Below are 26,773 nucleotides of genomic sequence, written 5' to 3'. Positions count from 1 at the left end.
AACTATACCATGACATTAATGTTCACATGGTCAGCATACAGAATCAGAAACTTAGAATCATGCAACTTTACCCTAAAAAAACTGCAAAAATGATCTGTACTCATGATAATGCAATTGGCAAGGGAAGTTAAATTAAAAATGTAACAGCTAAGTTTAGCAATTTGTAAACTCTGATGGAACTAGTTTTAAGAATTTGTACTTTCCCTCTTTGAACAAATGAAAATGCAGAGGCTATGTGTAAAAGTAGACTTTGCAAATTATATAGAATAGACTGATTTTTTTTTAATACTGATGAAAATTTAAATAAGGTCAGCAGTTTGTTGATAGTATAATCTTACTTTATTAGCAGTTTAATTTATATTTATACATTTTGAAGGAACATGTAAGACTAGACACAATTACCACATGGCAATGTATATATCTTTTATTGAATTTTAAAATCAAGTTTCATCATTGTTTTAAAATACCACATTAATTGTTTTGGGAGGGAAGGTAAGAGGTAGGGAGAAGAGTATGATCTATTTTATCTCAAATGCAAAGAAAACTGCTCAAACAATCTATTTAAAACATTAATGAAAAGTAAAAAAAAAAGCAATAGGTCACTACAAAACAGTACTATCCATTATATATTTTCACATGTAACATACACTTTTTACCCCAACTGTTGGCACTTGCACATAACACATCTTAGTTTGAGGCCCATTTTTTCCAATGCAAGTTGACATACCTTATGTGAGGAAAATAATAGGAACTATACTTAAACTGCAAATATCACTGCGGGGAAACCTCAAAAGTTTTGAATCCTATGTAGAAATACAATGCACAATGTATGCTTTTTGGAGAGTTCCAGATAATTAAATCACTTACTAAATGGTAATTGGATTCAGAGTAGAAACAGTGATCAACGGAGTAATGGTATAAACATTTTTCTCTATATCTGTGTCCATATGCACACAGTACTACTTGACCATAGGAATAATGCTATATCACGACATCAAATTTTCATACTAGTGGTTCCTTAAAATGATTAGAACCAAAGAAAATATTGAAACCACAATTCATTTCAGTTAGTTCAAAGCTGGTTTAAACTGTAATCTGAATGTTTATTCTGCTCATCTGATTTCATTACAAAAAAGGACAAGACAGTTAAAATAAATTTCAGAGGGGTACAAATAACAAAGAGATGCAGTACTTTAAAAAATATAACTGGCACAAGATGTCTCTGGTATATGCTGGAGAAAAGTGCAACAGAATTGTTTAATAGCACTGCACGTCTGGAAGCAATAATGGTCACCCTAGGGGCTTGTGAAGAAAAGAAAAGTCAAATAGTAGCATCTTTATCCCCATTTCTATGGTCTGAAATGATGATAGAGATTACATAGTTATGCATTACCTCTGTCACCTTAACAAATACACAATAAAAATACAAACCGAATATATATATGCGCAACAAATAGTTAAGGTAAAAATTTGTATAGAAAATTACAAAGGGTAGATGCATAAGGATCTGCAATGTGTCAAAGAAGTTTTATGTAATAGTTAACTTTGAAACTTCAAGGTTAATTACAATCAACACAGTCATTTGGCAGATGACCCTTAACATTTAGCAAGAAAAAAATGGCTTTTAATAAATTGAAAAAATAGATTAAGACTTCAGATCCCATTTTTTTTACAATATTCCTCTTTTATAAAGAGCTTAACGATACACAGAAATGCATACTTTGACATTTAAATGGCAAACAGCTAGTTTACTAATCAGCTTTTAGAATGCACACCAGTGACCCTTTACGGCTGAAATATGCTTTTGTATCAGAAAATGCAATGCATCGAATTAGAAAATTGCTATGAAATTTAATAGAAAAGAGATTTATCACAATAAATTGCGTCCAAGATGTACATACTTTCTCATTCTGAACTGGATCGTCCCCAAATCTTTTTAATTTTCAAGATTTCCTCATCAGTCTTGCATAGCTATTTCCCTGTGTATATAATCTATCATGAGTGCTAGTTTTGAAAAATTGCTACATGTGGTGAGTATCTGCAAAATGTACATGCAACATTGCCAGTGTTCAATAGATATATGAATACTGTATTACAAATACATAGAAAATAAGGCATTTTAGTGACATTGTCACTTTTCCATAATACATGAATTTTTTTTTAACCACACTGATAAAAAGACTGCAGAAAAAGCTCAAAATTTACTAGCTTTTTACTCCATTATAAAATCACGAACACATTGCTTTTTCTATAAACGGCATTTTTCAGTCCATACAGTCATCTCCGCCAATAGTGACTAACTGTATATCAGTATTATGTAACATTTCTTCAGTATTTGCACCATCAGAATGGTCAGTTCCAATCGCTTCCATATGGCCCTGCTGAATACTCGCTATTACAGGTGACATAATAGTTCCTCCTGAAGTAAGGATACCAACATCAGAGGCAGAGGTTACTTCCATTGATGATATAGCTGCACTGTTGTGGCTGGAGAGGTTGGCTCTCTTGTTCTGGTGTGTTTTGATGTGCTTTGAAAGATGGTCACTTCTTATAAAACGTTTGGAACATTCTGGACAGACAAACTTCTTCTCACCTGTAGGGTATAAATTGAGACTTTTATAAAGAATCAAACATTTGTATAATTTGTAAGGAAGGAAATACAGAAACAAACTGAATAAAATGAGATTAATTTGTGGAATGCTTTGCAACCGTACACTTCTGTAATTAAAAATCTAAACAAGGGGATCCAAGATGGCGGTGACCCAGCAAGTCGGAGTCTACAGTGCTCCTCCCAAGACTTGGGCAAAGTGGGTCACCCACCCCCACCAAATCATTTAAAATAGCTGTTTATTTTAATTAGCTGCTCAGTGTTAAATTTAAACAATTTAATTTTCAGCAAAAATGACTAAAGGGAAGGGAGTCCGCAGCTCTCAACAGGCAGGAACCCCTCCCCCACCCTCTCCAGCTGCAGCAGAGGCGTCCGCAGCCGCCCCGGGGGACTTACCTACGGTGGCAAGCCTCGTGGAAATGATCTCTAAACTCGATGCGAAGATTGACGCTTTCATTGAAGAATCCCGAAGTCGATAGGACTCACTCTCGGCCGTGCTGCAAAAGCACGACCGAGACATTAAAGAAATCGAGCGCAGAGTCGGAGGGGTGGAGCTAAAGGCCTCGACCTCCGAAATTACAGCGCAATCGGCCGTGGATCGGAGTCCGGACCTTAGAGAATCATATTGATGACCTTGATAATCGAGGTAGTCGAAAAAATATTTGTTTGCTGGGCCTTCCCGAACGGGAAGAGGAAGGCCAGCTTACAGCGTTTCTCGAGCAGTGGCTGCCACAGCTTTTAAATCTGGAAGCTGGATCAGGCCAGGTAAGGGTGGAATGGGCTGACCGGGTCGCAATACGCGGGCCCGGCTCGAACCAGTGCCCTCGCCCAGTCCTGTTCCGGCTGCAGAGTTATAAAGAGAGGCAGATACTCCTAGAAGCCTCTAGAAATCTTGGAAAAGATTCCTAAGCCATGATCTATAAAGGATCCAAGATCATGATATTCCAGGACTTTTCCCCAGCTCTGGTCCAAAAGAGGAAGGCATTCGATGAGGCGAAGAAGTGTTTAAGGGACTTAAAATTTCAATACACCTTACGCTACGCTTTAACCATGAAGGATCGTGTATAACTTCGGATCACCAGAAAAGGCTAAGGAATTCTTGGACTCTCTTAGGTAAATTGTAAGAGACAATGGATGTTGGTTTGCCTTTCCCCCACTCCGGTTTATATCCCCCCCCTTTTTTTTCTTACCTTACTGTTTAATATTATCTTGGGGGGTGGGAAGAGGGATTTATTTATTTATTTGTTCTCTATTTAACTATATATAAAGCCAGGGGGGGTTTAGTTAATGTCCGTGGGGGGAGGTGGTTACCTTATTCGTTATATTAAAACCTTATAAGTTTTTTTTATTATTTAGAAATAGTATTTTGTTATGCTATAGTGAGTGTATTAGAGAGCCTTTATTTTTGTGAATTTTATATTCTCTATGCTCGGGATGTTCTGGATAGGGTTTCCCCTCCAGAGGGGTCTCTGATTTGCCCAGATGATTATGGTTGATCAGTCGGTTAAGTGGTGCACCTGGAATGTCAAGGGGAGTAATTCGCCAGTCAAAAGGAAGAAAATATTATCAAATCTTAAGAAAGAAAGAGTTGATATAGCTCTCCTACAGGAGACACACCTGTCAGATAAAGAACACTTGAAATTACGACAGAGTGGATTTGATCGGGCCTTTTTTCCTTCTTTTAGCTCAAAAAGTAGGGGAGGTTGTTATTCTTGTTCGGAAGAATTTCCCTTTCAAAATCCTAAATCAGATAAAAGACGAATCTGGACGATATATTCTGATTAAAACCCTTATAAATGGAGAATATGGGATTTTAAATTTGTACTGCCCCCGGCACACCCCTTTAAATTTATAACAGAAGCCTTCTCAAAATTGATGGCTCTTGGTGCCCGTCATACAATTATAGGGGGAGACTTTAATTGTATTATGGATCCGGAAATAGATAGGATTCCCAAGAGTACTGCAGGAGTATCTCCCAGATCTAGACAATTGGTGGATCTGAACAAAGAATTAGGATTACGAGATGTATGGAGATGTCTTCATCCACAGGGCAGAGATTTTTCTTTTTACTCCAATCCACATAAATACCATACCAGAATTGATATGTTCTTTGCCCCCTCGATTTTTAAAAAATTCCATATCATCCTGTAAAATAGGTAGTATAGTAATTTCCAACCATGCTGCTGTATATATGGAAACTAAGGAGAGGAATAATGGGACATCTCCTCGGCATTGGCGTATGGACCCCTTCCTAATGAAAGACAGTAAATTTGTAAAGTACTTTTCTCAAGAATTTAAAACTTTTTTAGAAATTATTTTAGGTACAGCTAGCAACCCAATAATGTGGGAGACCATCAAAGCTTACGCGTGAGGTTTGACTATCTCCTACTCAGCGACCCAGAAAAAATTAAAGGGAGAACAACAGCGTCTGCTCGAAGCTCGCTTAAAAGCAGCTGAAACTGCATATGCTGATAGACCTTCTATTATTAAATTGCAAAGGATTACGATCGTTAGGACAGCTCTAAACACTACGCTTACCCAAACGGCTAAGCGGGAAATATTATTTGCAAAACAAAGGTTATATGAATTTGGCGACAAACTGGGTAGATACTTAGCATTTCTTGCAAAGAAAAAAAAAGGCCCCTCAAACTATCACGTCTATCAAGGAAAGTACGGGTATTTTGACTCATGATCATAAAAAGATTAATGCAATCTTTCGAAAATTTTATTCTGATTTATATAAATCGCAGGATTGTGAAGACAGCACTAGGAGGATGCAATCATTTTTTAAAAATTTGACCTTTCCGGGCCTAACTCCAGAACAGGTATCGGTCTTAAATGCTCCCCTAACAGTCCAAGAAATACTTGATGCAATCAGGCAACTTCAGTGCGGTAAAGACCCTGGCCCAGATGGTTTTCAAGCTGAATTCTAAAAGAATTTACAGAAATATTGGCTGGTCCACTTATGGACATGTATAACTATGCATATAGTCAGGGCTGTCTCCCGCCTTCGCTGAAAGAGGCAAATATCTCTCTTATCCTTAAAAAAGGAAAGGATCCAGAAGATTGTACATCAATATCCTTGCTAAATGTAGATTTTAAAATCCTTTCTAAAACGTTAGCATTGAGACTAGAAAGGGTACTGCCATATATCATAAAGGAGAATCAGACAGGGTTTATTAAGGGCTGTAGATCATCCAATAATATTAGAAGGGTTTTGAATATGATTCAAGCTTGCCATCAGGGAAAGATACCAGGAGTAGTAGTTTCATTAGACACGGAAAAGGCATTTGATAGGGTTGCATGGTCATATTTGTTTTACACATTGGAAAGGTGTTTACCAAATGGGTCTCAACATTGTATAGTGATCCCAAAGCAGTTCTGGTTACCAATGGATTAGGTTCGGATAGCTTCAGTGTGGGCAGGGGCTGCCGTCAGGGATGTCCTCTCTCGGCATTGTTATTTACGTTAATAATTGAACCACTAGCAGACGCTATACTGGCTGATCCTAATATAACGGCCCCGAGGATTGGTACAGGTAAACATAAAATTCCCCTGTATGCAGATGATGTTCTTCTATTCCTCAGTAATCCTCTGATGTCCGTACCTCGCTTAATCCAAGTTATTAATACATTTAGCACATTCTCAGGCTATAAAATTAATTTCTCAAAATCAGAGGCTATGCCAATGGGTGGCCTTGCTATGATATCCCACTTCATGGATGGATCCCATTTTCCCTTTCGTTGGTCCCTGGAGGGTTTCTTATATTTAGCTATTTTTATTCCCCAGTATTTGGTCAGTTGTACAAGGCTAACTTTGTGCATTTACTGGAAAGGATAAGGCAGGACCTCCAGCAATGGGGAGACCTTCCATTTTCCTGGCTGGGTAGAATAGCACTAATTGAAATGAATGTCCTGCCCTGTCCCCAAACCCTATGAGAATGCTTCCGGTGATGCTGCCGAGGCTGGCACTACGTAAATTATATGGCTGGTTGGGTTCCTTTATCTGGAATCATAGATGGCCCCTCATTAAGCTGAAGAAGCTACAGCTTCCACAAGTAAGGGGAGGATTGGACTTCCCAGATTTTAGGAAATATCAGTTAAGTTCCTTATTAAGTTACATAGCTGATTGGGTCTTGTTTGATCTACAATCACTCTGGCTGAACATCGAAGCATCTCAAGTAAAATGCCCACTTATTAACCTTTTATTTTCAGACAAGAGGAAAATCATTATGGATTACTGTAAAAATCCTATAATACTAAATACAATTATAGCTTGGAATATAATGCGGCAAAATGAGGGCAACTCACATAAAACATCCCCCTATGTGCAGATAGTGGGAGCATGGGGATTCCAACCGGGGTTTACAGACGCCACTTTTAAACTCTGGAGATCCAGGGGTATCTAATGTCTAGGCGACATATTTAAAGATGGGGTCTTGATGTCTTTTGAACAGCTGCGTCAGAAATTCGGATTACCTAATAAAGACCTCTATAGATACTTCCAAATTCGAGACTATATACAGAAGACGACTACATTATTTGATAGTCTTTATAAATCAGATAGAGAATGTAGAGTACTGCGACCAATGGGGGTATCCTCCATCAGTACCATTTATCATTTACTACATGATGAAGTATCAGGAGATATGGACAATCTGCTTAAAACATGGGATCAGGAATTGGGACTAGAAATCTCTATAGAAACGTGGAATGACATTTGGGAAAACGCCTGAAGAATCACCATCTGTAACAGAACTCAGGCTATCCAGCTGAAGATACTTCATAGGGACCATATAGCACCGGATCGATTGGCAAAATTTAAGGCAGGGGCATCTCCAATGTGTCCCAAATGTAAAATAGAGGTGGGCATTCTTGTACATTGCCTATGGACCTGTCATAAGATCCATAGATACTGGACTAAAGTATCCCTGACAGAAATTTTAGGAACGGAAATTAAAGTGGACCCCGTATCTCTCCTTTTGGGCTTTTCGAACTTTCCCTCCCTGGACACGTACAGGAAGAGACTATTTTCTATTCTCTCTTTCTGTGCAAGGAAAAATATTTTGGTAAACTGGGTGGCTGAGGGCCCCCCTGGACTTTCAAATCGGCACAGATTAATTATGGAATGTATTCCCCTTGACCTCCTTACAAATATGGTGTACCGAAAGACCAAATTATTTTATAAAATATGGCAGCCCTTCTTGAATTATATGAATACAGATATTTCAGTTATCCTAACAAGGGCTTTTATTTAATTGAGATTACAAACCTGGCTGGTCCAGGGCCCCTTGGGAGAGGAATCCCGCACGAATACGGGTTTTGTTCCATTGGATGTTAACACATTCCGAGCATGCATCTCACCACCCAATTTCTATGTTATCCGCTGTTTTTTTTTTCTCTTTCTCTTATTTGAATAATGTAAGAGACTTAAATATACACTCTGGTTAGTTGTAGGTTAGATTAGTAGTTAGTTGAGTTTTGTTTATTTTTCTCGGTATTTTTCTTTTGTTAAATTTTGGTTATTATATATTTAAGATTTAATTGTATATCAATGTTTGTACTTGAGAGTTTTGTTCATTTTTGTAAACTTTTAAAAATGTTAAATTTCTAATAAAAATATCTAAAAAAAATCTAAACAAAACTCAATGAAAGTATTACTTCAACATATAACACTTACCTCTGCATTTAATTCCTGTCCATACTTACAATGCACAAATCAAGGTGTACTTTTCAAAGCAAATCATGAACTCATCAACAGCTTGGCACCATACCAGGGTAAAGCAGTCTGACAGACATATATCCATCTCCAATGCTCACTCACAGTGGTATGTACCACCTTACAAGATGCACTGCAGAAATTCACTAAGGCTTCTTAGACTGCATCTACTAAACCCGTGACCACTACCAATGAGAAAGCAGAGGGCACCAGATACATGGGGACACCTGCAGATTCACCTCAAAGCCACTTGGCATCCTGTCTTGGAAATAGATCATGGTTCCTTCATTGTCAAAGGACCTCTCTAATAGCATCTTATGGGTTTCTACACAAAATAGATTGCTGCTGTTCAAGAAGGCATCTTACCATCCTAAGGGCAACTAGAATTGGCAGTAAGTGCCCATCACATCACATTAATAAAAAACATACTTCTGAAACAAATTGCTATGATACTTTCTACTTATGACAACACTGCAGGACTCAATTGTGTCTTCCAGATTCCGTCCACACAGTAAAGAAACTTTCAAAATAACACTTTTCCAAATTATGGAATTTTGTTATCAAGCTAAAAGAAAACTCCAAAAAGACACAAAATCTAAGATTCACTTTGTGCTACAGTCCCATTTCTCACACTATTTCATATAAAGATTACATTTGGTCTTGCCTTGGTGTGTAAACGAAATCAGACCATTCATTACCTTTCTCACCAGTGTCAGACTAAAGTGGTGACAGAAATAGGTTATATTACCCAAGAGGATGCATATAGTGCCAAACACCAGGAATAGAGGTTTTGGGGGGGGGGGGGGGGGTGTTTGTCTGATCAATAGTGAGGTTCGTAGAATATAGAGCAGTACATCAGAGGAACAGGCCCTTCGGCCCATGATGATATGCTGAAAGTGACGCCAAATTAAATCAATCCTTTCTGCATACTCTTGGCCCATATCGCTCAATATCTTGCATATTCATGTGCTTATCTAAAAGCCCCTTAAATGCCCCTATAATATCTGCGTCCACCACCAATCCTGGCAGCACATTCCAGACTCCTACCACAAAGAAAACCTTGCCCCTCACGTTTCCTTTGAGCCCCAACCTTAAATGCATGCCCTCTAGTACTAGATATTTCAACTCTAGGAAAAAGAATCTGACCGGGTAAAAACAATGACTGCAGATGCTGGAAACCAGATTCTGAATTAGTGCTGCTGGAAGAGCACAGCAGTTCAGGCAGCATCCGACAAGCAGTAAAATCAACATTTCGGGCAAAAGCCCTTCATCAGGAATACAGGTAGAGAACCTGAAGGGTGGAGTGATAAGTAGCATAAAGTACAATAGGTGAGTGGGGGAAGAGATGAAGGTGATAGGTCAGGGGGTGGGGGGGTGGTGGGGTGGTGGATATGTGGAAAAGATGATAGGCGGAAAAGAGGATAGGCAGGTCGGACAAGTCGTGGGGACAGTGCTGAGCTGGAACTTTGGAACTGGGGCGAGGTGGGGGAAAGGGGAAATGAGGAAACTGTTGTAGTCCACATTGATGCCCTGGGGTTGCAGTGTTCAGAGGCGGAAGATGAGGCGTTCTTCCTCCAGGCGTCTGGTGGTGAGGGAGCGGCAGTGAAGGAGGTCCAGGACCTCCATGTCCTCGGCAGAGTGGGAGGGGGAGTTGAAACGTTGGGCCACAGGGTGGTGTGGTTGATTGGTGCAGGTATCCCGGAGATGTTCCCTAAAGTGCTCTGCTAAGGCGTCCAGTCTCCCCAATGTAGAGGCATCGGGAGCAACGGATACAATAAATGATATTAGTGGATGAGCAGGTATCTGACAGTAAACCCTAACTGTGCATCTTAATTTTATAGACTTCTTTCAAGTCTCCCTTCAGCCACTACAACTCCAGAGAAAACAAAGTTTTTCTACCCTCTTCTTAAAACTCATGCTCTCTAATCCAGGCACATTCCTGGCAAACCTCTCCTTGCACCCTCTTCAAAGCCTTCCTATCTTTGCTGTAATGTGGCAACCAGAATTGAATGCAATACTCTAAGTGTGGCTTAACCAAAGTCTTATAAAGTTACAACATGACTCTTGTACTCAATTCCCTGACCAATAAAGCCAAAACATGCCATAAACCTTCTGTACCACCCTGTGCTCGCTTGGCCACTTTCAGGGGACTATGGACTTGAACCCAAAGATCCCTCTGTACATTAATGTTGTACAGGGTCTTGCCATTAACTGGATACTTTTACTTCAAATTTGTTCTCCCAAAGAGCAGCACCTTATTCTTAGGTTAAACTCAAACTGCTATCTCCCCCCGCTCCACCACATCTACAACTCATCTCTAGCCTGCTGGAACCCTTGAGAACCTTCTAAGCTATCTACAACTTCTCTGTTCCTTGTATCATTCACAAACTTACTAATTACCCATCTACATTTTCATTCAAGTCATTCATATATAACCAACAGCGAAAGGTTCCAATACAGACCTTCCGGAACACTAGTCACAGACCTCCACCCGAAAAACACCCTTTCACCACTATCCTCTGCCTTCTATGGGCAAACCAATTCTAAATCTAAACAGCCAAATCAGCATGGATCCTATGCATCATAAATTTTCTGGGTGAGCCTACCATGGAGGGACCTTGTTGAAAACCATACTAAAAGTCCACACAGACAATGTCCACTGTTCTACCCTCAATCACCTTCAAACAGGTTTGTATGACAGGACCTGTCCTCACAAAGCTATGCTTTTTCCAAATGCACGTAAATCCCATCCCTAAAGAATTTTCTCCAATAGAATTCCAACCACAGATTCAAGACTCACCAGTCTATAGTTTCCTGGTTCATTCCTATTGCCCTCTTGAACAGAGGAACAACACTAACTACTCACTAATCCTCCAGGACCTCTCCAGTGGCTAGTGAGGATACAAAGATCTTGGTAAAGGCCCCAGAAATCTCCTCTTGCCTCTCTCAATAATCTGGTTCAAAAAAGTTCTTACCTTCAGGTTCAATAGACTATCACAAAGAAATAGAACAATGAGATTGTTCCGATTTTAATTTTGCTTTAAAAACTGTTTTTCACTACAGTTTTACAGAAGTTGTGTGCTGCTTTAAAGTTCACCAGAAAATCAAAGTGCCCAAAAGCCCAGTAGCAGCAGCCCCTATTGACAGCCTCACAACATTTGTGAGCAATTTGCTCTAGGTTGAAAATCTATTAAAATAAAAATGGTAAATGAAATCCCTGGAATCATTTTAGAGACAACAGATTCTGAGAAGGGATCCTTTAAAATTTAGTGCCATGAAATTAAATACTATTGAATATCTCAATTCTATTACACGATGCATAAATTGCAGTTTAAATTCTCATACCCAAAGGTAGGCACAATTCTGATAACAGAATCATATAGCATTGAAACAGACCCTTCGATTCATGCCTACCATGTTCCCAAACTAAACAAATCCCAACTACCTGCACTTGGCCCACACACCTCCAAACCTTTCCTATTCATGTATGCATTCAAATGTCATTTAAACATTTTAACTGTACTTGTTTTCACCAATTTCTCTGGCAGTCATTCCACAGAACCACTATATGAAAAGGTTGCCCCTCGTGCCCTTTTCAAACTTTTTCTCCTTTCACTTCAAAAATATGCCCCCTAGTTTTATACTCTTTCCCCATCTTATTGTCATTCACCTGATCAATGCCCTTCATGATCTTATAATCCTCTAAGGTCACCCTTCAATTTCCTACAATCCGGTGAAGAGTCCCAGTATTTCCAATTTATTTTTGAATCGCAAACCCTCCATTCCCAGCAACATCCTGATAAATGCTTTGTGGTTATCATAAGCCTAGAATTCTCAAACCTCCCAATAACTACAAGAAAACAAAAGTGGAGACTGACACAAAAGAATTGGCTCACTGTCACCCATTTTACTCGATAGAAAGGCAGAGGACACAATTAACACTCCAAAATAGCTGGCTATAGCAAGGTCGAGCTTCAGTTATGAAGACTGGAGAAGATGGCAGTCTTTACCTCAGAGAAAAGACAATTGAAAGGAGATTTGACGCTATTCAAAAATCATTATGTACTGTATTCTGGGAAGTAGATATTGAGAAAGCTCCCACTATACAAGGATCAAGAACAAGAGGACACAGATTTGAAGTCTCGGCTACAAAGCAAAGTGAGATGAGGAACAATGCTTGTTCAGAGAATTGGAGTGCATTGCAAACAAGTTTTGTGGGGTAAAATTGAAGACAAGAATAGAGTTGGTTCACAGTAAATCAGTAACCTGTTTTACACTGCACAAAATTCAAGAGTTTTTGCCCACTTACTTGAATTTTGTCATTCTGTCCACTTATCTATAATCACATTCAAATTGGCACTTTGAGTTTTTGAAGTATTATAACATGATAAATGGTGATGCACAGATGTTGTTAGAACTCTTACTAATGTTCATTTTTATTCTTTTACCAATTTTGGTTTGGAACTGTGGACTGGGAATTGTGGGTTGATGCCTACTTTTGGATTTTGGCGAACAGCATATGGCAAAAAAAAGGGACAGACCAAACAAGCTTTCGTTTGAGATAAGAGGCCTGAAGGTTAATTGCAGGATGATTCTTGATTAAAAGTGTCCCAACAGACACAGCAACCCTGTGTTTAAGCATAGCACAAGTTGACTATTTATGAGACCATTACCTGGGAAATGTTCCAGCAAGTGTGGAAAATACTGTATATTCAAGCAAATGTTGAATGGTAACTGAAGCCTTGAGGGGAGTCTGTCAGTCTCAGGGATGGTCCACAGGTGAAGCTGTTTTTGTAAACAGTGTTTTCTAGGAGAATTTAGCTGCTTACATGCAATGAAGATTTGAAAGCTCCCTGCCTCATGTCCCTCAGCTTTCAGAACAGTAGAAAGCGGAGTTTAAAATATTATTAGGTGTGCCTGAGTGAACTGAAAAAGTGACTTTGATCAATATTTCCAGAAGAGCATTCAAGCTCACATCTATGCCTATGGAACAACGTGTCGTGAAAACTATTTAAGTCAGCTTTTTAAAAAAATGTTGTGTGTTTTGTCTTTGTGACTGGGGTTTGGAAACAAATGCTGTGTGTTTAAAAGCTTAAACATTAGATTATCATGGTTAATGTTTTCCTCAAGTTATTGCATATTTAGTAAATTGAAGTCTTGTGTTTAATATGCAATATTAGTGACTAGAATGAATTATTCAAATGTTTGCTTAGAAACCACTGGAGTAGCTATTGAGGATCCTTGAAGGTTTTAATTTTACTATGCTGCAAATGCAGAATGGCTGATACTGTTCAGGTGAACAGTCTTCATGTCACGTCACAATATTAAAATATACCGTAGTGATAAGCAACAGAGACTTCAAACTTGATCAAGAAACCATAGATATAATTATCAACCACTTAGTCTTTGTCCTCTGGCCCTTTAAAAGTTATATCATGGCTCTGGATTTGAGAGCTTAGGTGGATGTTTCATAACATCTCCAGTCATCACAAGGCTGAGAATCATGTGGATAATATGGTTAGATGAGTGGTAGCACCACAGGTCAATGGTCTGGAGGAAAGAAAGGAACAGGTGACCACCAGTCAAGAGGAACAGGCAGGCAATGAATGATTTCCCTGGGTTCACGTTTACAACTCTGTTTTCCTGTTTGGAAGGCGATGAGTGTGCTAGTTTCTCAAGGAAGTGCCAACAGTGTCAAGCTTCTGGCATCATTAGCGGCCTGACAATTCAGGAGGTGAGGAAGAAAAGCAATAGTAACTATTGGGTTTATTAGTTTGCAGAACAGATATTCCATTCTAAGGCTGCAGAAAGAACTCCCAAGATGGTGCGTGGCCTGCCTGTTGCCAGTGTCAAGGATGTCATTAAGCAGCTACAGGGTATCCTGAAGGGGAGTGTTATAACACAAAATTGGTACCAACAACATAGTTAGAATGAGGGATAAAGACTTGCATCAAGAATTTAGGGAGATAAGCAACAGATTAAATAGCAGAACTTCGAACAGTTATAATTTCATGATTACTCCACGCAGCACATGCCAGTAAGTACAAACATTGGAGAATAAGGCAGATGAATGTGGCCAGAGTTGGCACAGGAGAAAGTTTCAGATTCCTACATCATTGGATTTCCATAAGCAGCAGTGTTTGCACCAAAATGAGAAGGGAATCAAATTTTTTTTTGAGGGTTTGCTTGTTGGGTGACACAGCATACCTTAGAAACAAACTTAAAGGAGCAATTCAGACATACCAAGTTTCAAGGGATTAAGGTGAGGTTGAATGGGTCATACTTCAATGCTAGATGTATTATAGATAAAACAGATGAGCTAGAGACTCCGACTGACTTGTGGAACTGCAACACTGTTGCCAGAGACAGGTGGTTGAGGAAGGGACAGGACTGGTAACTCAACATTCTGGGGTAGAGGATCTTCAGGCAGGACAGGGTGGGTGTAAAAGAGGTAGTGTGGTGTTGCAGTATTAATGAGTCAGTTACTTCAGGAAGAATAGATTACCTTAGAGCATTCAATTAGTTCAAGGATTGGTCAAATGAGTTTTGTGCATAGAGCCTAGGAATAAAAAGGGAGCAGTCTGATGGGAGAGCAATATAGGCCCCCGAAAAGCCAGTGGACAATTAATGAACAGAAATGTAGATAATTCACTGGTGTACAAAATAAATGGGTTAACTGTATTAGGGAATTTCAATTTCCCTAACATTAATTGGGGTTATCACAGCATAAAGGGTTTAGAGGGTGGCAAATTTCTTGAAACGTATTCAGGAGAGTTTTTTTTATATCAACGTGGATGGTCCAACATGGGATGCTGCAATGCTGGATTCAAGTCTGGGGAACAAAGCCAGTAAGGTGCTCGAGGTGGTAGTGGAGGAGCATTTTAGTAATAGCAACCACAATACCTACACTTTAAGTTTTCCCTTGAAAAGGAAAAAAAAGATGGTATGCAAACAACTGGAGGACAAATTGGGAGAGTAGATGCCCAGCATGCTTCCTTTGGGTGAAATGTAGGAGCACAAGCTCAGAGGAGCTTGGATCTCTAGGAATATGCAAAACTGAATGAGGAGGAAGAGGTATGTAATAGGTACAAAGGGAGGAAGCCAACAAAACTCCAAATAGAGTATAGAAAGTGCCATGGAGGGGGGATCTTTAGAAAGCAATGAGGAGAACAAAGAGACATGAAAAGTATTGGAAAAGTGAAGGAAAATCTCAAGATATTCCACAATACTTTCAAGGGAAAAAGACTCATCAGAAAAATAGAGCCGCCAATTAGGAGCCAAGATAAGCATGCCATGCAAAGCCGGAGAACATTGGTCATGTTAAACAAATACTTCAGAAGGAGGGAGATGAAGGTAGAGAATTTTGGAAAATGCTGTGTGAACTTCTTGAGCAGATCGATATAGCGAGTGAAAAGGTATTAGAAGTTTTTGCAGGCTAAAATGGACAAAGCCCCAGATCACGATGAATTGTGTCCCAGCCTATTATGGGAGACAAGAGAGGAAATCACAGGGCCCTGACCCAGATTTCCAATTTCTCTCTGGCTACTGCAGGTGTGACATAGGACTGATGTACAACTTGTGGGGTTCCACCTTTGAAGAAGGGTAGTAGAGTTCGACAGGAGAATGACAGACCAGTGAGCCCCTCAAAAGCAGATGGGAAGAAACTAGAGAGGATTCTGAAGAAGAGAACTAAACGCCGATTAAAGAGACAATGCTTGATCAGGGATAGTAAGCAGTGCTTTGTCAGACAGAGGTCATGTCTAGCTGACGTCTGAGAGGTGGGAATTAAGTGTGTAAACGAGGGTAGGATGTTGGACATTGTCAAAGGCCTTACTGAAATACATACAAACTAAGTCACAAGAGGGAAACTGAAAGTAGATAAAAGCACATGGGATTCAGGATAACTTGGCAAGTTGGATCCAAAACTAGCTTAGTGGCAGGAAACAGTAGTGGCAGAAAGCTGTTTGAGAAACTAATGCCAGTGCCCAGTGACATACCACAGGAATCAATTCTGGGTCTCTCATTGTTTGTGATATCAAAGAGAGTATGGTGAGTTGGTGGTTTTTTTTGGGGGGGCGCGCAGCACGACGTGCGCATTGAGGGAGCTTAGCTCGTGGATAACAAAAATTGGCTTGGTGGTTTACAATGAGGAAAGAGGAGGATAAGAAGGACTTTATATAAACAGATTAGTCTGATGGACAGATCAGTGGCAGATGGAATTTAACCAGGCGAAGTGTGAGGTGGTACACTTTGGGGAAAAAAGGAACAAGAGAATATTCAATGAATGGTAGGAAGCGCCAATGAACAGATGGATCTTGGGATACTTGTCCACAAATTGCTGAAGGTGACTGGGCAGGTTAAAAGGTAGCATTTAAGAATCTTGCCAGTCATGGTACAGATTAGAAGCACTTTATGTTACTGCTATACGAACACTGTTTAGGCCACAACTGCAATACTGAGAGAGATCTGGTCACTACACTATAGGAACGATGCAACTACACTGGAGCAGGTGCAGAAGAGATTCACCAGGATGTTGAGTGGGATGGAGCATTTTAGGTACGAACAGAAACTGGATAATCACAGTTTGTTTTCTTTGAAGCAGAGAAGGTTAAGGGCGGGGGGGACCTGATAAAAGTATAAAAGATTAAGAGGGTGGACAGAAAGCAGCTGCTCCCCTTTTGTTGAATCATCAGTAAAAAAAAGGATCTTACTTTTAATGATGCAAGCCAGAAACCTCAAAGGAGATTTGAGAAAATACCTTTTTTTCAGCCAGAGAGTAGTCAGGGTCTGGAATGCACTACCTGGGAAAGTAGTTAAGGCAGGTAACCTCTCAATCTTTAAAAAAAATACTTGGATAAGCACTTGAAATATCATAACATTCCATGCTATGGGCCTAATGCTGGAAAGTAAGACTCGTATAGATTTAGTGTAGTTTTGGTGATACACTGACTTGACAGGTCCAAGTTTTTCTATACTATACTATGAAATACTAATAAGCTACAAGGTCTCTCACTAACAGTGAAGATCCATGTTGTTCAAACATTCTACTTTGTTTTGAGTCGTCATATGTATGTGCTGCAATGAGATTACTGGTTAAATAGAATTCAAGTACACTTAAATGAAATAATTATACAGAATATCATTGCAGTCAGGCAGGAGAAAGTCTTCAAGAACCCATGCAGTTTTCACTGCATTGCAATTTTCCATCCCCCAACTAGGAATTCATATTGAATTAATTGTAGTGTTCTACATTCTAATAAGCTAACGAGTCAGTCACCAAAATTTATCTACATGTTATAAACTAATAAGGATAATTTCCTGTAAATTTGTACACTCTGCTCTGTTTAAGACTATGGTGCAATCTGCAGCATATACAAACTATTACTACATTAGATTGACATCAAGAGCAGCAACAATTACTCATGCCACATTTGTCAATGATATTTCTATCCGTATGCTAACAATGGGCATAACCATTTTGCCAGGACCTTTCTGCAATTGTTTAATGAACTGATTTTTCTCTGTGGCCTTAACACATGCTTTCTCATACTGTTTTGTTACTCAACCCACTTCCCAGCCAATTTTTAAAGGGTCCTGTGAAACTGTAGTTGATATTTCAATTTGATTTGTGTGGATGAAACAGTGGGACAAATGAAATAGGAAAAATAGCTTGAAGTAAAAACCGATTAGGTTGGAAGGATGTCAAATCATACGCTGCTCAAGAGCAAATATTGTTTTTCACCTTCGGTTCAGAAGTGTAAAATTGTTCTTAATACACAAAACGTGAAAGATAAAAAGTAATAAGTGTGTAAGGCAGATGAACTTAGGGCTTGGATTGGTGCCTGGGAGTATGACATTATTGCCATTACAGAGAGTTGGTTGAAGGAAGGGCATGATGATTGGGACAGGGAGGGAAGTAACAGAGTTGTATTGCTGGTCAGGGATGATATCACGGCTGTGCTAAACGAGGACACTATGGCGGTCTTGGATAGTGAGGCATTATGGGTGGAGCCGAGAAATAAGAAGGGTGCAGTTACATTGTTGGGGCTGTATTACAAACCTCCCAACAGTGAGCGTGAGGTAGAAGAATAAATAGGTAAACAGATTACGAATAAATATAGAGGCTGTAGGCAGTGGTGATGGGAGATTTTAATTTTCCCAACATTGATTGGGATACACTTGGCGTCAGAGGTCTGGATGGAGTAAAATTTGAAAGAAGATTCCAGGAGAGTTTTCTAGAGCAGTATGTCAATAGTCCAACAAGGGCCATATTGGACCTGATATTGGGGAATGAGCCAGGACAAGTGGTAGAAGTTGCGGTCGGGGATTTCTTTGGGAACAGTGACCACAATTCTGTAAGTTTTAGAGTACTTGTAGATAAAGAAGAGAGTGGTCCTAAGGGAAGAGTACTAAACTGGGCCAAGGCCAATTATATCAAAATTAGGCAGGAGCTGGGAAATGTGTACTGGACACACTATTTGAAGGGAAGTCCACATTTGAGATGTGGAAGGCTTTCAAAAATAGGTTAAAGATGGTGCAGGACAGGCATATCCCATTGAAGGCAAAGGATAGGAAGGGCAAGATTCGTGAACCATGGATGAGAGGAGAAATTGCACAACTAGCCAAGAGGAAAAGGGAAGCATACATAAGGTCTAAGCAGCTCAGAACAGAACGGGCCCTGGAGGAATAGCGGAAGAGTAGGACAAGTCTTAAAATAAGTAATCAAGTGGGCTAAAAGGGGTCATGAAATAGCTTTAGCAAGCAGAATTAAGGAAAACCCCAAAGCATTTTATTCTTACATAAGAAACAAGTGGGTAACTAGAGAAAGGATTGGTTCACTAAAAGAGAATGAAGGAAGGCGGTGTGCCAAACCTGAGAGAATGGGTGAGATTCTGAATGATTACTTTGAATCAGTGTTCACTGAGGAGAGGAACATGATGAATCTTGAGATTAGAGATAGAAGTTAGATTACTCTGGATCACGTTGGCATAAGTAGGGAAGATGTGTTGTGTATGCTAGAGGTTATGAAGGTGGACAAATCCCCAGCACCGGATGGGATCTATCCCATGTTGCTGAGGGTGGCGAGAGGGGAAATAGTTGGGGCCCTGACAGATATCTTTGTGACATCCTTAAATATAGGTGAGGTGCCGGAGGACTGGAGGGTTGCTCATGTTGTCCCCCTGTACAAGAAGGGGGATTACAGACTACAGACTTGTGAGCCTGATGCCAGTGGTGGGGAAGTTGCTGGAGAGGGTACTGAGAGATAGGATCTATTTATACTTAGAAAAGAATGAGCTTATCAGTGATAGGCAACATGGTTTTGTGCAGGGGAAATCGTGCCTTACCAACTTAAGAGTTCTTCGAGGAAGTGACCAAGTTGTTAGATGAATGAAGGGCTATTGAGGTCATATACGTGGACTTTACTAAGGCATTTGATAAGGTTCCCCATTGTAGACTAATGGAGAAAGTGAAGTCACATGATGTGCAGGGTGTTCTAGCGAGGTAGATAAAGAACTGGTTGAACAATCAGGAGACAGATTAGTTGAAGGGAGTTTCTCGAAATGGAGAAAAGTGACCAGTGATGTTCCACAGGGGTCAGTATTGGGGCCACTGTTGTTTATAATATACATAAACGATCTGGAAGAGGGCACTGTTGGTATGATCAGCAAGGTTGCAGATGACACGAAGATTGGTGGAGTAGCAGAAAGCATAAGGGACTGTCAGAGAATACAAGAGGATATAGACAGACTGGAGAGTTGGGCAGAAAAGTGGCAGATGGATTTCATTCCAGACAAATGTGAGGTGATGCACTTAGGCAAGACTAATTCTGGAGTGAATTATACAATGAATGGAAGAGCCTTGGGAAAAATTGATGGGCAGAGGGATTCGGGAGCACTGGTCCATTGTACCCTTAAGGTTGCTGCACAGGTGGATAGAGTGGTCAAGGCGGCATATAGTATGCTTGCCTTCACTGGACGGGTTGTTGAGTAAAAGAGCTGGCAAGTTCTGTTAAAGTTGTACAAGATGTTGGTTCGGCCGCATTTAGAATACTGTGTACAGTTCCGGCTGTCACACTACCCAAAGGATGTGAACGCTTTGGAGAGGGTGCAGAGCTGGTTTACGAGGATGTTGCCTGGTATGGAAGGTGCTAGCAATGAAGAGAGGTTGAGTAGGTTAGGATTATTTGCATTAGAAAAAATGAGATTGACAGGGGGCCTCATTGAGGTTTACAAAATCATGAAGGGTATAGACAGGGTGGATAGAGACAAGCTTTTCCCCAGGGTGAAGGATTCAATAATGAAAGGTCATGCTTTCAAGGTGAGAGGTGGAAAGTTTAAGGGGGATACACGCGGCAAGTACTTCACAGAGGGTGGTGGGTATTTGGAACGCTTTGCCAGCAGAGATGGTAATGGCAGGCACAGTAGATTCATTTAAGAATGCGCCTGGACAGATGCTTAAGTAGGTAGGGAGCAGAGGGATACAAGTGCTTAGGAATTGACCAATAGGTTAAACAAGTACATTTGGATCGGCTCAGGCGTGAAGGGGCCGAAGGGCCCGTTCATGGGCTGTAAATTTTCTTTGCTCTTTGTTCTATAAAGACTTAAATAGTAATCGCCTCCACCTTTTGCTTCTACTCCAAATTCTTGAGCATACTGTCACTCTCCAGATCCACCCTATCTTTCCCACTACTGCATCTGAACTCCTCCAGATTTTTGCCCATTCACATCTCAAACAGTCCTCAGAAAATCTTGAATGACAATTGACTGTATGTAGCATCCAATTAACACTACCCCAACTTGTTATTTGGACCCCATTTCCTCTTTGATATAAAGGCCCATTTTTCTTCCTTTGTCCCTGGTGAAACTCTCAATACGTTCAGCTGCAAGACTTAACCCTGCAAGTGTCTAAATTTTCTCTCATTCAAACTGCTACCTGTTCTCAATGGGCTACTCTGCTCCCTGAACTTCACTGATACTTCAAACTTAAGCTCATGTTCAAAATTTTGACATTACTCCCCTACTACTGTTGTCATCATCTTGTGTTGCAAGAAACTATTCCCAAACAATCTATTTCTGGGTCCATTGCCTTCTGCCTTCATTTGCAACCATGGGATGGCATCCATCTGATCAGCTATCTAGCCTCAAGTCGCTGAAATAGCCCATCTCAGCTGCCCCCTTAAATACCCTCTAGAGGGGGGTTTTGGTCACTGTTTAATACTCTTCCACTTTGGCTCAGTATTCATTTACTTTTTCCATCATAGACAAATTATTTGGTTATATTAAAGATAAAAGGTACACAATCCTTTATCCCAAACGCTTGGGACCAACTGGCTTTCGGAATTTTTCGGAATAAGTGACAGTTCAACAGTGAAATTATAAAAACTCTTACAAAACAACAGGTTAACAGTGAGTACGATTGGCCCTGAGACAGAATCGAGGCCTGCCAGGGCCATGCCCTCCCATGTCGCATCTGAATGGCAGGCATTGAGCGAGTGCGAAGTTGGGTTAACTGTTTGCACGCCAAATAACCTAGTTAATGAGATAAAAACTTCACAATAAAACCTTTGGATTTTAGAGCTTTTCGGATTAAGAGTTGTTTACCTGTACTACAGAAATGCAAGCTGTAAAAATAGCCAAGTGCCTACACCAACACAAGTCGTTAAGTCCAACAGACCCATGCAGGCACTCATCCATGAGCTTCCTCAACTCTTCAATTAAATACATCACATTTTTCTATGTCCTTCTCCCTCCTGTTGATTCAGATAGTCTTCTCCTGAATCGGACAGTAGTTATCCTAACTGCTCTGCTTCTAGTAATAAGTTCCATATTAGATTAGATTCCCTACAGTGAGGAAACAGGCCCTTCAGCCCAACAAGTCCACACTGACTCTCCGAAGAGTAACCCACCCAGACCTATTTCCCTCTGACTAATGCACCTAACACAATGGGCAATTTAGCATGGCCGATTCACCTGACCTACACATCTTTGGACTGTGGGAGGAAACCGGAGCACCCAGAGGAAACCCACGCAGATACAGGGAGAATGTAAACTCCAGAGTCACCTGAGGCTGGAATCGAACCTGGGACCCTGGTACTATGAGGCAGCAGTGCTAAACACTGAGCCACCGTGCCACCACAAAACAACGCTTCGCCCAAAGTGGGTCTTGAGCCCACGACCCTAAGATTAAGAGTATGAAGCTCTCCCGACTGAGCTAGCCGACCTCAATATTTCCACTTGCTGCTCACAGCATCTCCCAATTTCCCAACTGTTTTATGAGTGACATTATTTATGATACTTCATTGTAGTCACACAACCAGAAGCAACATGTCAATACCTAACCTATTAAACCCTTTGACAATTTTCAAGATATGTATCAGGCCATCCTCAAATCTTGCCCCTTTCAAAGTGGAGTTTGTCAAGTCTTGATGGATTTCAACCCAGGTTCCTAAAAGTAGTAGTAGCGACATAGTTAATGTTTAAGTTTCCAAAACTCATTAGATTAATGAAAATATTCTTTCAGACTGAAAAATAGCAAATACTTTATTCAAAATGGGAGAAAAGCAAAAAGCAGGAAATTATAGGCCGAGTAACTTTACATCTGTCATCAGGAAAATGCTAGAGGCTATTATTGAAGACGTTCCAACGGGTCACTTGGATACAGTTCAAGGTAATCAGGTGAACAACCATGGTTTTGTCAAAGGGAAATCAAGTTTAATAACTTATTGCAGTTTTGTAGTTATTTATACTGTAAACAAAAGGGAACAAGTGGATATATTCTACTTAGCTTTCCAGAGGCATTTGATAAAGTCACATCAAAAGTTACTGCAGAAAATAAAAACTCACAATGTAAGAGGTAACACTTACATGGATAGAAGATTCATTTGTTAACAGGAAGCAGACAGTTGAAATAAATGTATCTTTTTCAGACTGGCAGGATGTCACAAATAGTGTGCCACAGGGGTCAGTGCTGAGGCCTCAAATCTTTACATTTTAAACAAATGATTTGGATGAAGGTGCCGATGTTATGGTAGCTAAATTTGCTGATAACAAAGATAGGTAGAAAAGTGAAACATGAAGAGGATTCAGTGGTTAGCACTGCTACTTCATAACACCAGGGACCAAAAGGTTTGATTCCAGCCTCTGGTGACTGTGTGTGGAGTTTGCACATTCTCCCAGTGTCTGCGTGGGTTTCCTCCAGGTGCTCTGATTTCCTCACACAATCCAAAGATGTGCTGGTTAGGTGAACTGGCCATGCTAAGTTGCCCACAGTGTATAGTTTAGGTGCAGGAGTCGGGGTAAATGTAGGGGAATGGTTCTGGTTGGGATACTCTTCGGAGGGTCAGCATGGACTTCTTGGGCCAAATGGCTTGTTTCCCCACAGTACAGATTTTAATAATTTAAACTAACCAGGAAAGCTAACAGAATGTCATGTTTTATTGTGAGGATTGCCAGTTTCTGGGATATATAGCCACACACCAAATTAAAAAAAAACATGGCTCCCACACCAATGAGTAATGGGACAGTAGCTCTATTGCCAGTAGGATGCCAAGTATTTAAGCTGTATTTCCCAACCACTGGCAGACCTAAATCAATAAAATGCCTTGTTGACCCTTTGGAGCTAGTCAAAAATACTTGGGCTCAACCAGCCCATAATTGCAAGCCTTAAAAAAAGTATATCTATTAGATGGGATTCTGTTATTAGAAATAATTTGTTAAATAATCCAGACTGTTAAACAGGAAACAAATTTAAGATCATCAGCTGGGCTCACAGTCTGATGCATTTGCAATTGCTAGAAGCTACATACATACTCAGGACCCTGTTTTATGTATGCAGAAAAGAACTTGTACATGCACTGCATCATTTCCAAAGAAAGGATCATGGAGTCAGCCAAAATATGCTGCATCCCCTAGACGACAACACCCTGACCAATCAATCTAGTTGCCTGGCTTGAGAATTAAGATAAACTGAAGAAGGGCTTATGCCTGAAACGTCGTCAATTCTCCTGTTCCTTTGATGCTGCCTGAACTGCTGCGCTTTTCCAGCAACACATTTTTAAGTTGAGAATTAAGATAGACAGATAACCATTCTTGCTGTTCTCGCCAAGTCAATGACAGCACCATCTCTCATACTGCGTAAAAAGCACTGGTTTTCAAATTTGTTTCTTGCATCCTGGTTCCGACAATTGCAAGATGAAAAGCTTCGATTTCTAGTGTATTTTTAGCAATGTTTAGGATCTGTGCTACCAGGTATTTGTATTCACTCCAAGATGTAATTTCCTTCTCTAAAAAAACTAACCAAACCAAAAAAGATTACTGCTGAAAGAAGGAAAATTCTTTAATTGAAAAAGGGTGTCAATAAACCAGGATGTCAACTGGCTTTTTGCCCGATTCAGATTTCGCATCTGATCCAAATTAAAAGAAGAGATCGCCAGACCCATTATGCTATCCAAGAGTCAGTTTTCTTGGTTAATAGGTAATCACCAACACTTGTCCACTCTCCATGTGAGTGATTCACCACAATTCAAGGGAAAATAGAGAAAATATATGCAAGCGTTTATTTGTCATAGAGCCAGAGATATACAGCATGGAAACAGACCCTTCAGTCCAACCCATCCATGCCGACCAGATATCCCAACCCAATCTAGTCCCACCTGGCAGCACCTGGCCCATAACCCTCCATACCCTTCCTACTCATATACCCATCCAAATGCCTCTTAAATGTTGCAATTGTACCAGCCTCCACCACATCCTCTGGCAGCTCATTCCATACATTTACCACCCTGTGCGTGAAAAAGTTGCCCCCTTAGGTCTCTTTTATATCTTTCCCCTCTCACCCTAAACCTGTGCTCTCTAGTTCTGGACTCCCCGATTCCAGGGAAAAGACTTTTGACTATTTATCCTATCCATGCCCCTCAATTTTGTAAATCTCTATAAGGTCACCCCTCAGCCTCTGACACTCCAGGGAAAACAGCCCCAGCCTGTTCAGGCTCTCCCTGTAGCTCAGATCCTCCAACCCTGGCAACATCCTTGTAAATCTTTTCTGAACCCTTTCAAATTTCACAACATCTTTCCGATAGGAAGACCAGAATTGCACGCAATATTCCAACAGTGGCCTGACCAATGTCCTGTCCAGCTGCAACATGACCTCCCAACTCCTATACTCAATACTCTGACCAGTAAAGGGAATAATTCTTCCCATCATCTTAGAAATAACCCACAGAAGTATTTAGTGATTGAGGAAAGCAAACTTATCAATCTTGTGTAGTCCCAGTGTTGAAAAGCTCTCAACAACCTAAAAGTGCTTTCCACTGAGTGAACTGTGCAATGACGTCAGTAATTATATTTTCTATTCTAAATTAATACTGCAGTACCAATAGAATGATGACCTCACATGTACTAGAAGGAATAAATAGAATAGCTAATGTCACTATCCATATTTCTAGAAAATGGATAGCTCTAATGCTCATCAATCCTGATGCCAAATGCCTTGAGGGTCATTACCATGTCAAGCTGGAAGAGAGCTTTGCAAAGTCCACAGCATGAGGAAAAAAAGGGAAGCACAAACATTATCACTGCCATGAAACCTACAATTTTTAAGTATCCTTTTACTGGGTACCTAACCCTTCTAGTAGGCAGCATTTCAATTTGGGAAATACTGTGAACAGACCTAAAGTCAGATAACATGCTGCGTAATCAAAGCAATAATTCAGGAAACATTGTTTTGCAAAAGGTGTAGCTGTGCTTTTTGTAATTTATTATAAGATCTAAATTAATTTGTATATTTAGTTTGAAGGCTTCAGGAACAGAGTTCTGTTGAAGAATACTTGAGAAATAATAGTCGCAACTGACATTAAATGAGTGAAATCTATTCTAGTTTTAAAAAAGTAGAAACAATAACCTGTATGTGTTTTTCTGTGTCGCTGCAGTTCATCACTGCGAGTGAATCGTTTTCCACAGATAACCCAGTTACAGACAAAAGGTCGTTCTCCTGTGTGCCAGCGAAGGTGAGCTCGAAGGTGGGATGTTTTTCCATATGTCTTTCCACAGCCAGGGAAGTGGCAAATATGCTGTTTCTTCTTGCCTAAATTATTGGAAGATCTGAGGAAAACCACAAAATCAAACAATGTGCAAGCACTTTTGTTTTGTCCTCTGAATCACAAACATTTAACACATTTTCAAAATTTTGTGACAGAATTAACTGAAAATATTGTCGTGGTAGCTACATACAAACAACCATTACACTTAACACATGTCTGAGAAATTGCAAAACTTTTAGCAAGGTTAGCACAAAGAAAGGCTAGAGGACGAACAAGCAAATGCTTGGGCTTTACACTCAGATTTGTTTGAACATCAAATTCGATTCCAAATTCCTGAATTTTTGATTCTCTAAATATTATACAAATGCAGTTGTATAAAATTAACTGCCCATAAATTATTTTGGACGGTT

The 26,773-nt window shown here is 40.1% G+C and overlaps 1 protein-coding gene across 2 annotated transcripts in view; it reads right to left on the bottom strand.

Moving 5' to 3' along the window:
• Nucleotides 1-402: 402 nt before the first annotated feature.
• Nucleotides 403-26,773, bottom strand: part of LOC140482177 (transcription factor Sp3-like) — a 75,307-nt gene continuing 48,936 nt past the window's right edge. For both annotated transcript variants that reach the window (XM_072579198.1, XM_072579199.1), the window contains 2 exons: nt 26,225-26,424; nt 403-2,593 (listed from right to left, as the gene is read on the bottom strand). In XM_072579198.1, coding sequence (XP_072435299.1) covers nt 2,265-2,593; nt 26,225-26,424 — 529 coding nt within the window. In that variant the 3' untranslated portion in view covers nt 403-2,264. The remainder of the gene's footprint in view (nt 2,594-26,224; nt 26,425-26,773) is intronic.

The sequence above is a fragment of the Chiloscyllium punctatum genome, chromosome 10 (assembly GCF_047496795.1).
Source record: "Chiloscyllium punctatum isolate Juve2018m chromosome 10, sChiPun1.3, whole genome shotgun sequence".
Classification (NCBI taxonomy): Eukaryota; Metazoa; Chordata; class Chondrichthyes; order Orectolobiformes; family Hemiscylliidae; genus Chiloscyllium; species Chiloscyllium punctatum.
The sequence above is the reverse complement of the archived record's forward strand: the minus strand, read 5'-3'. Positions and strand labels throughout refer to the sequence as shown.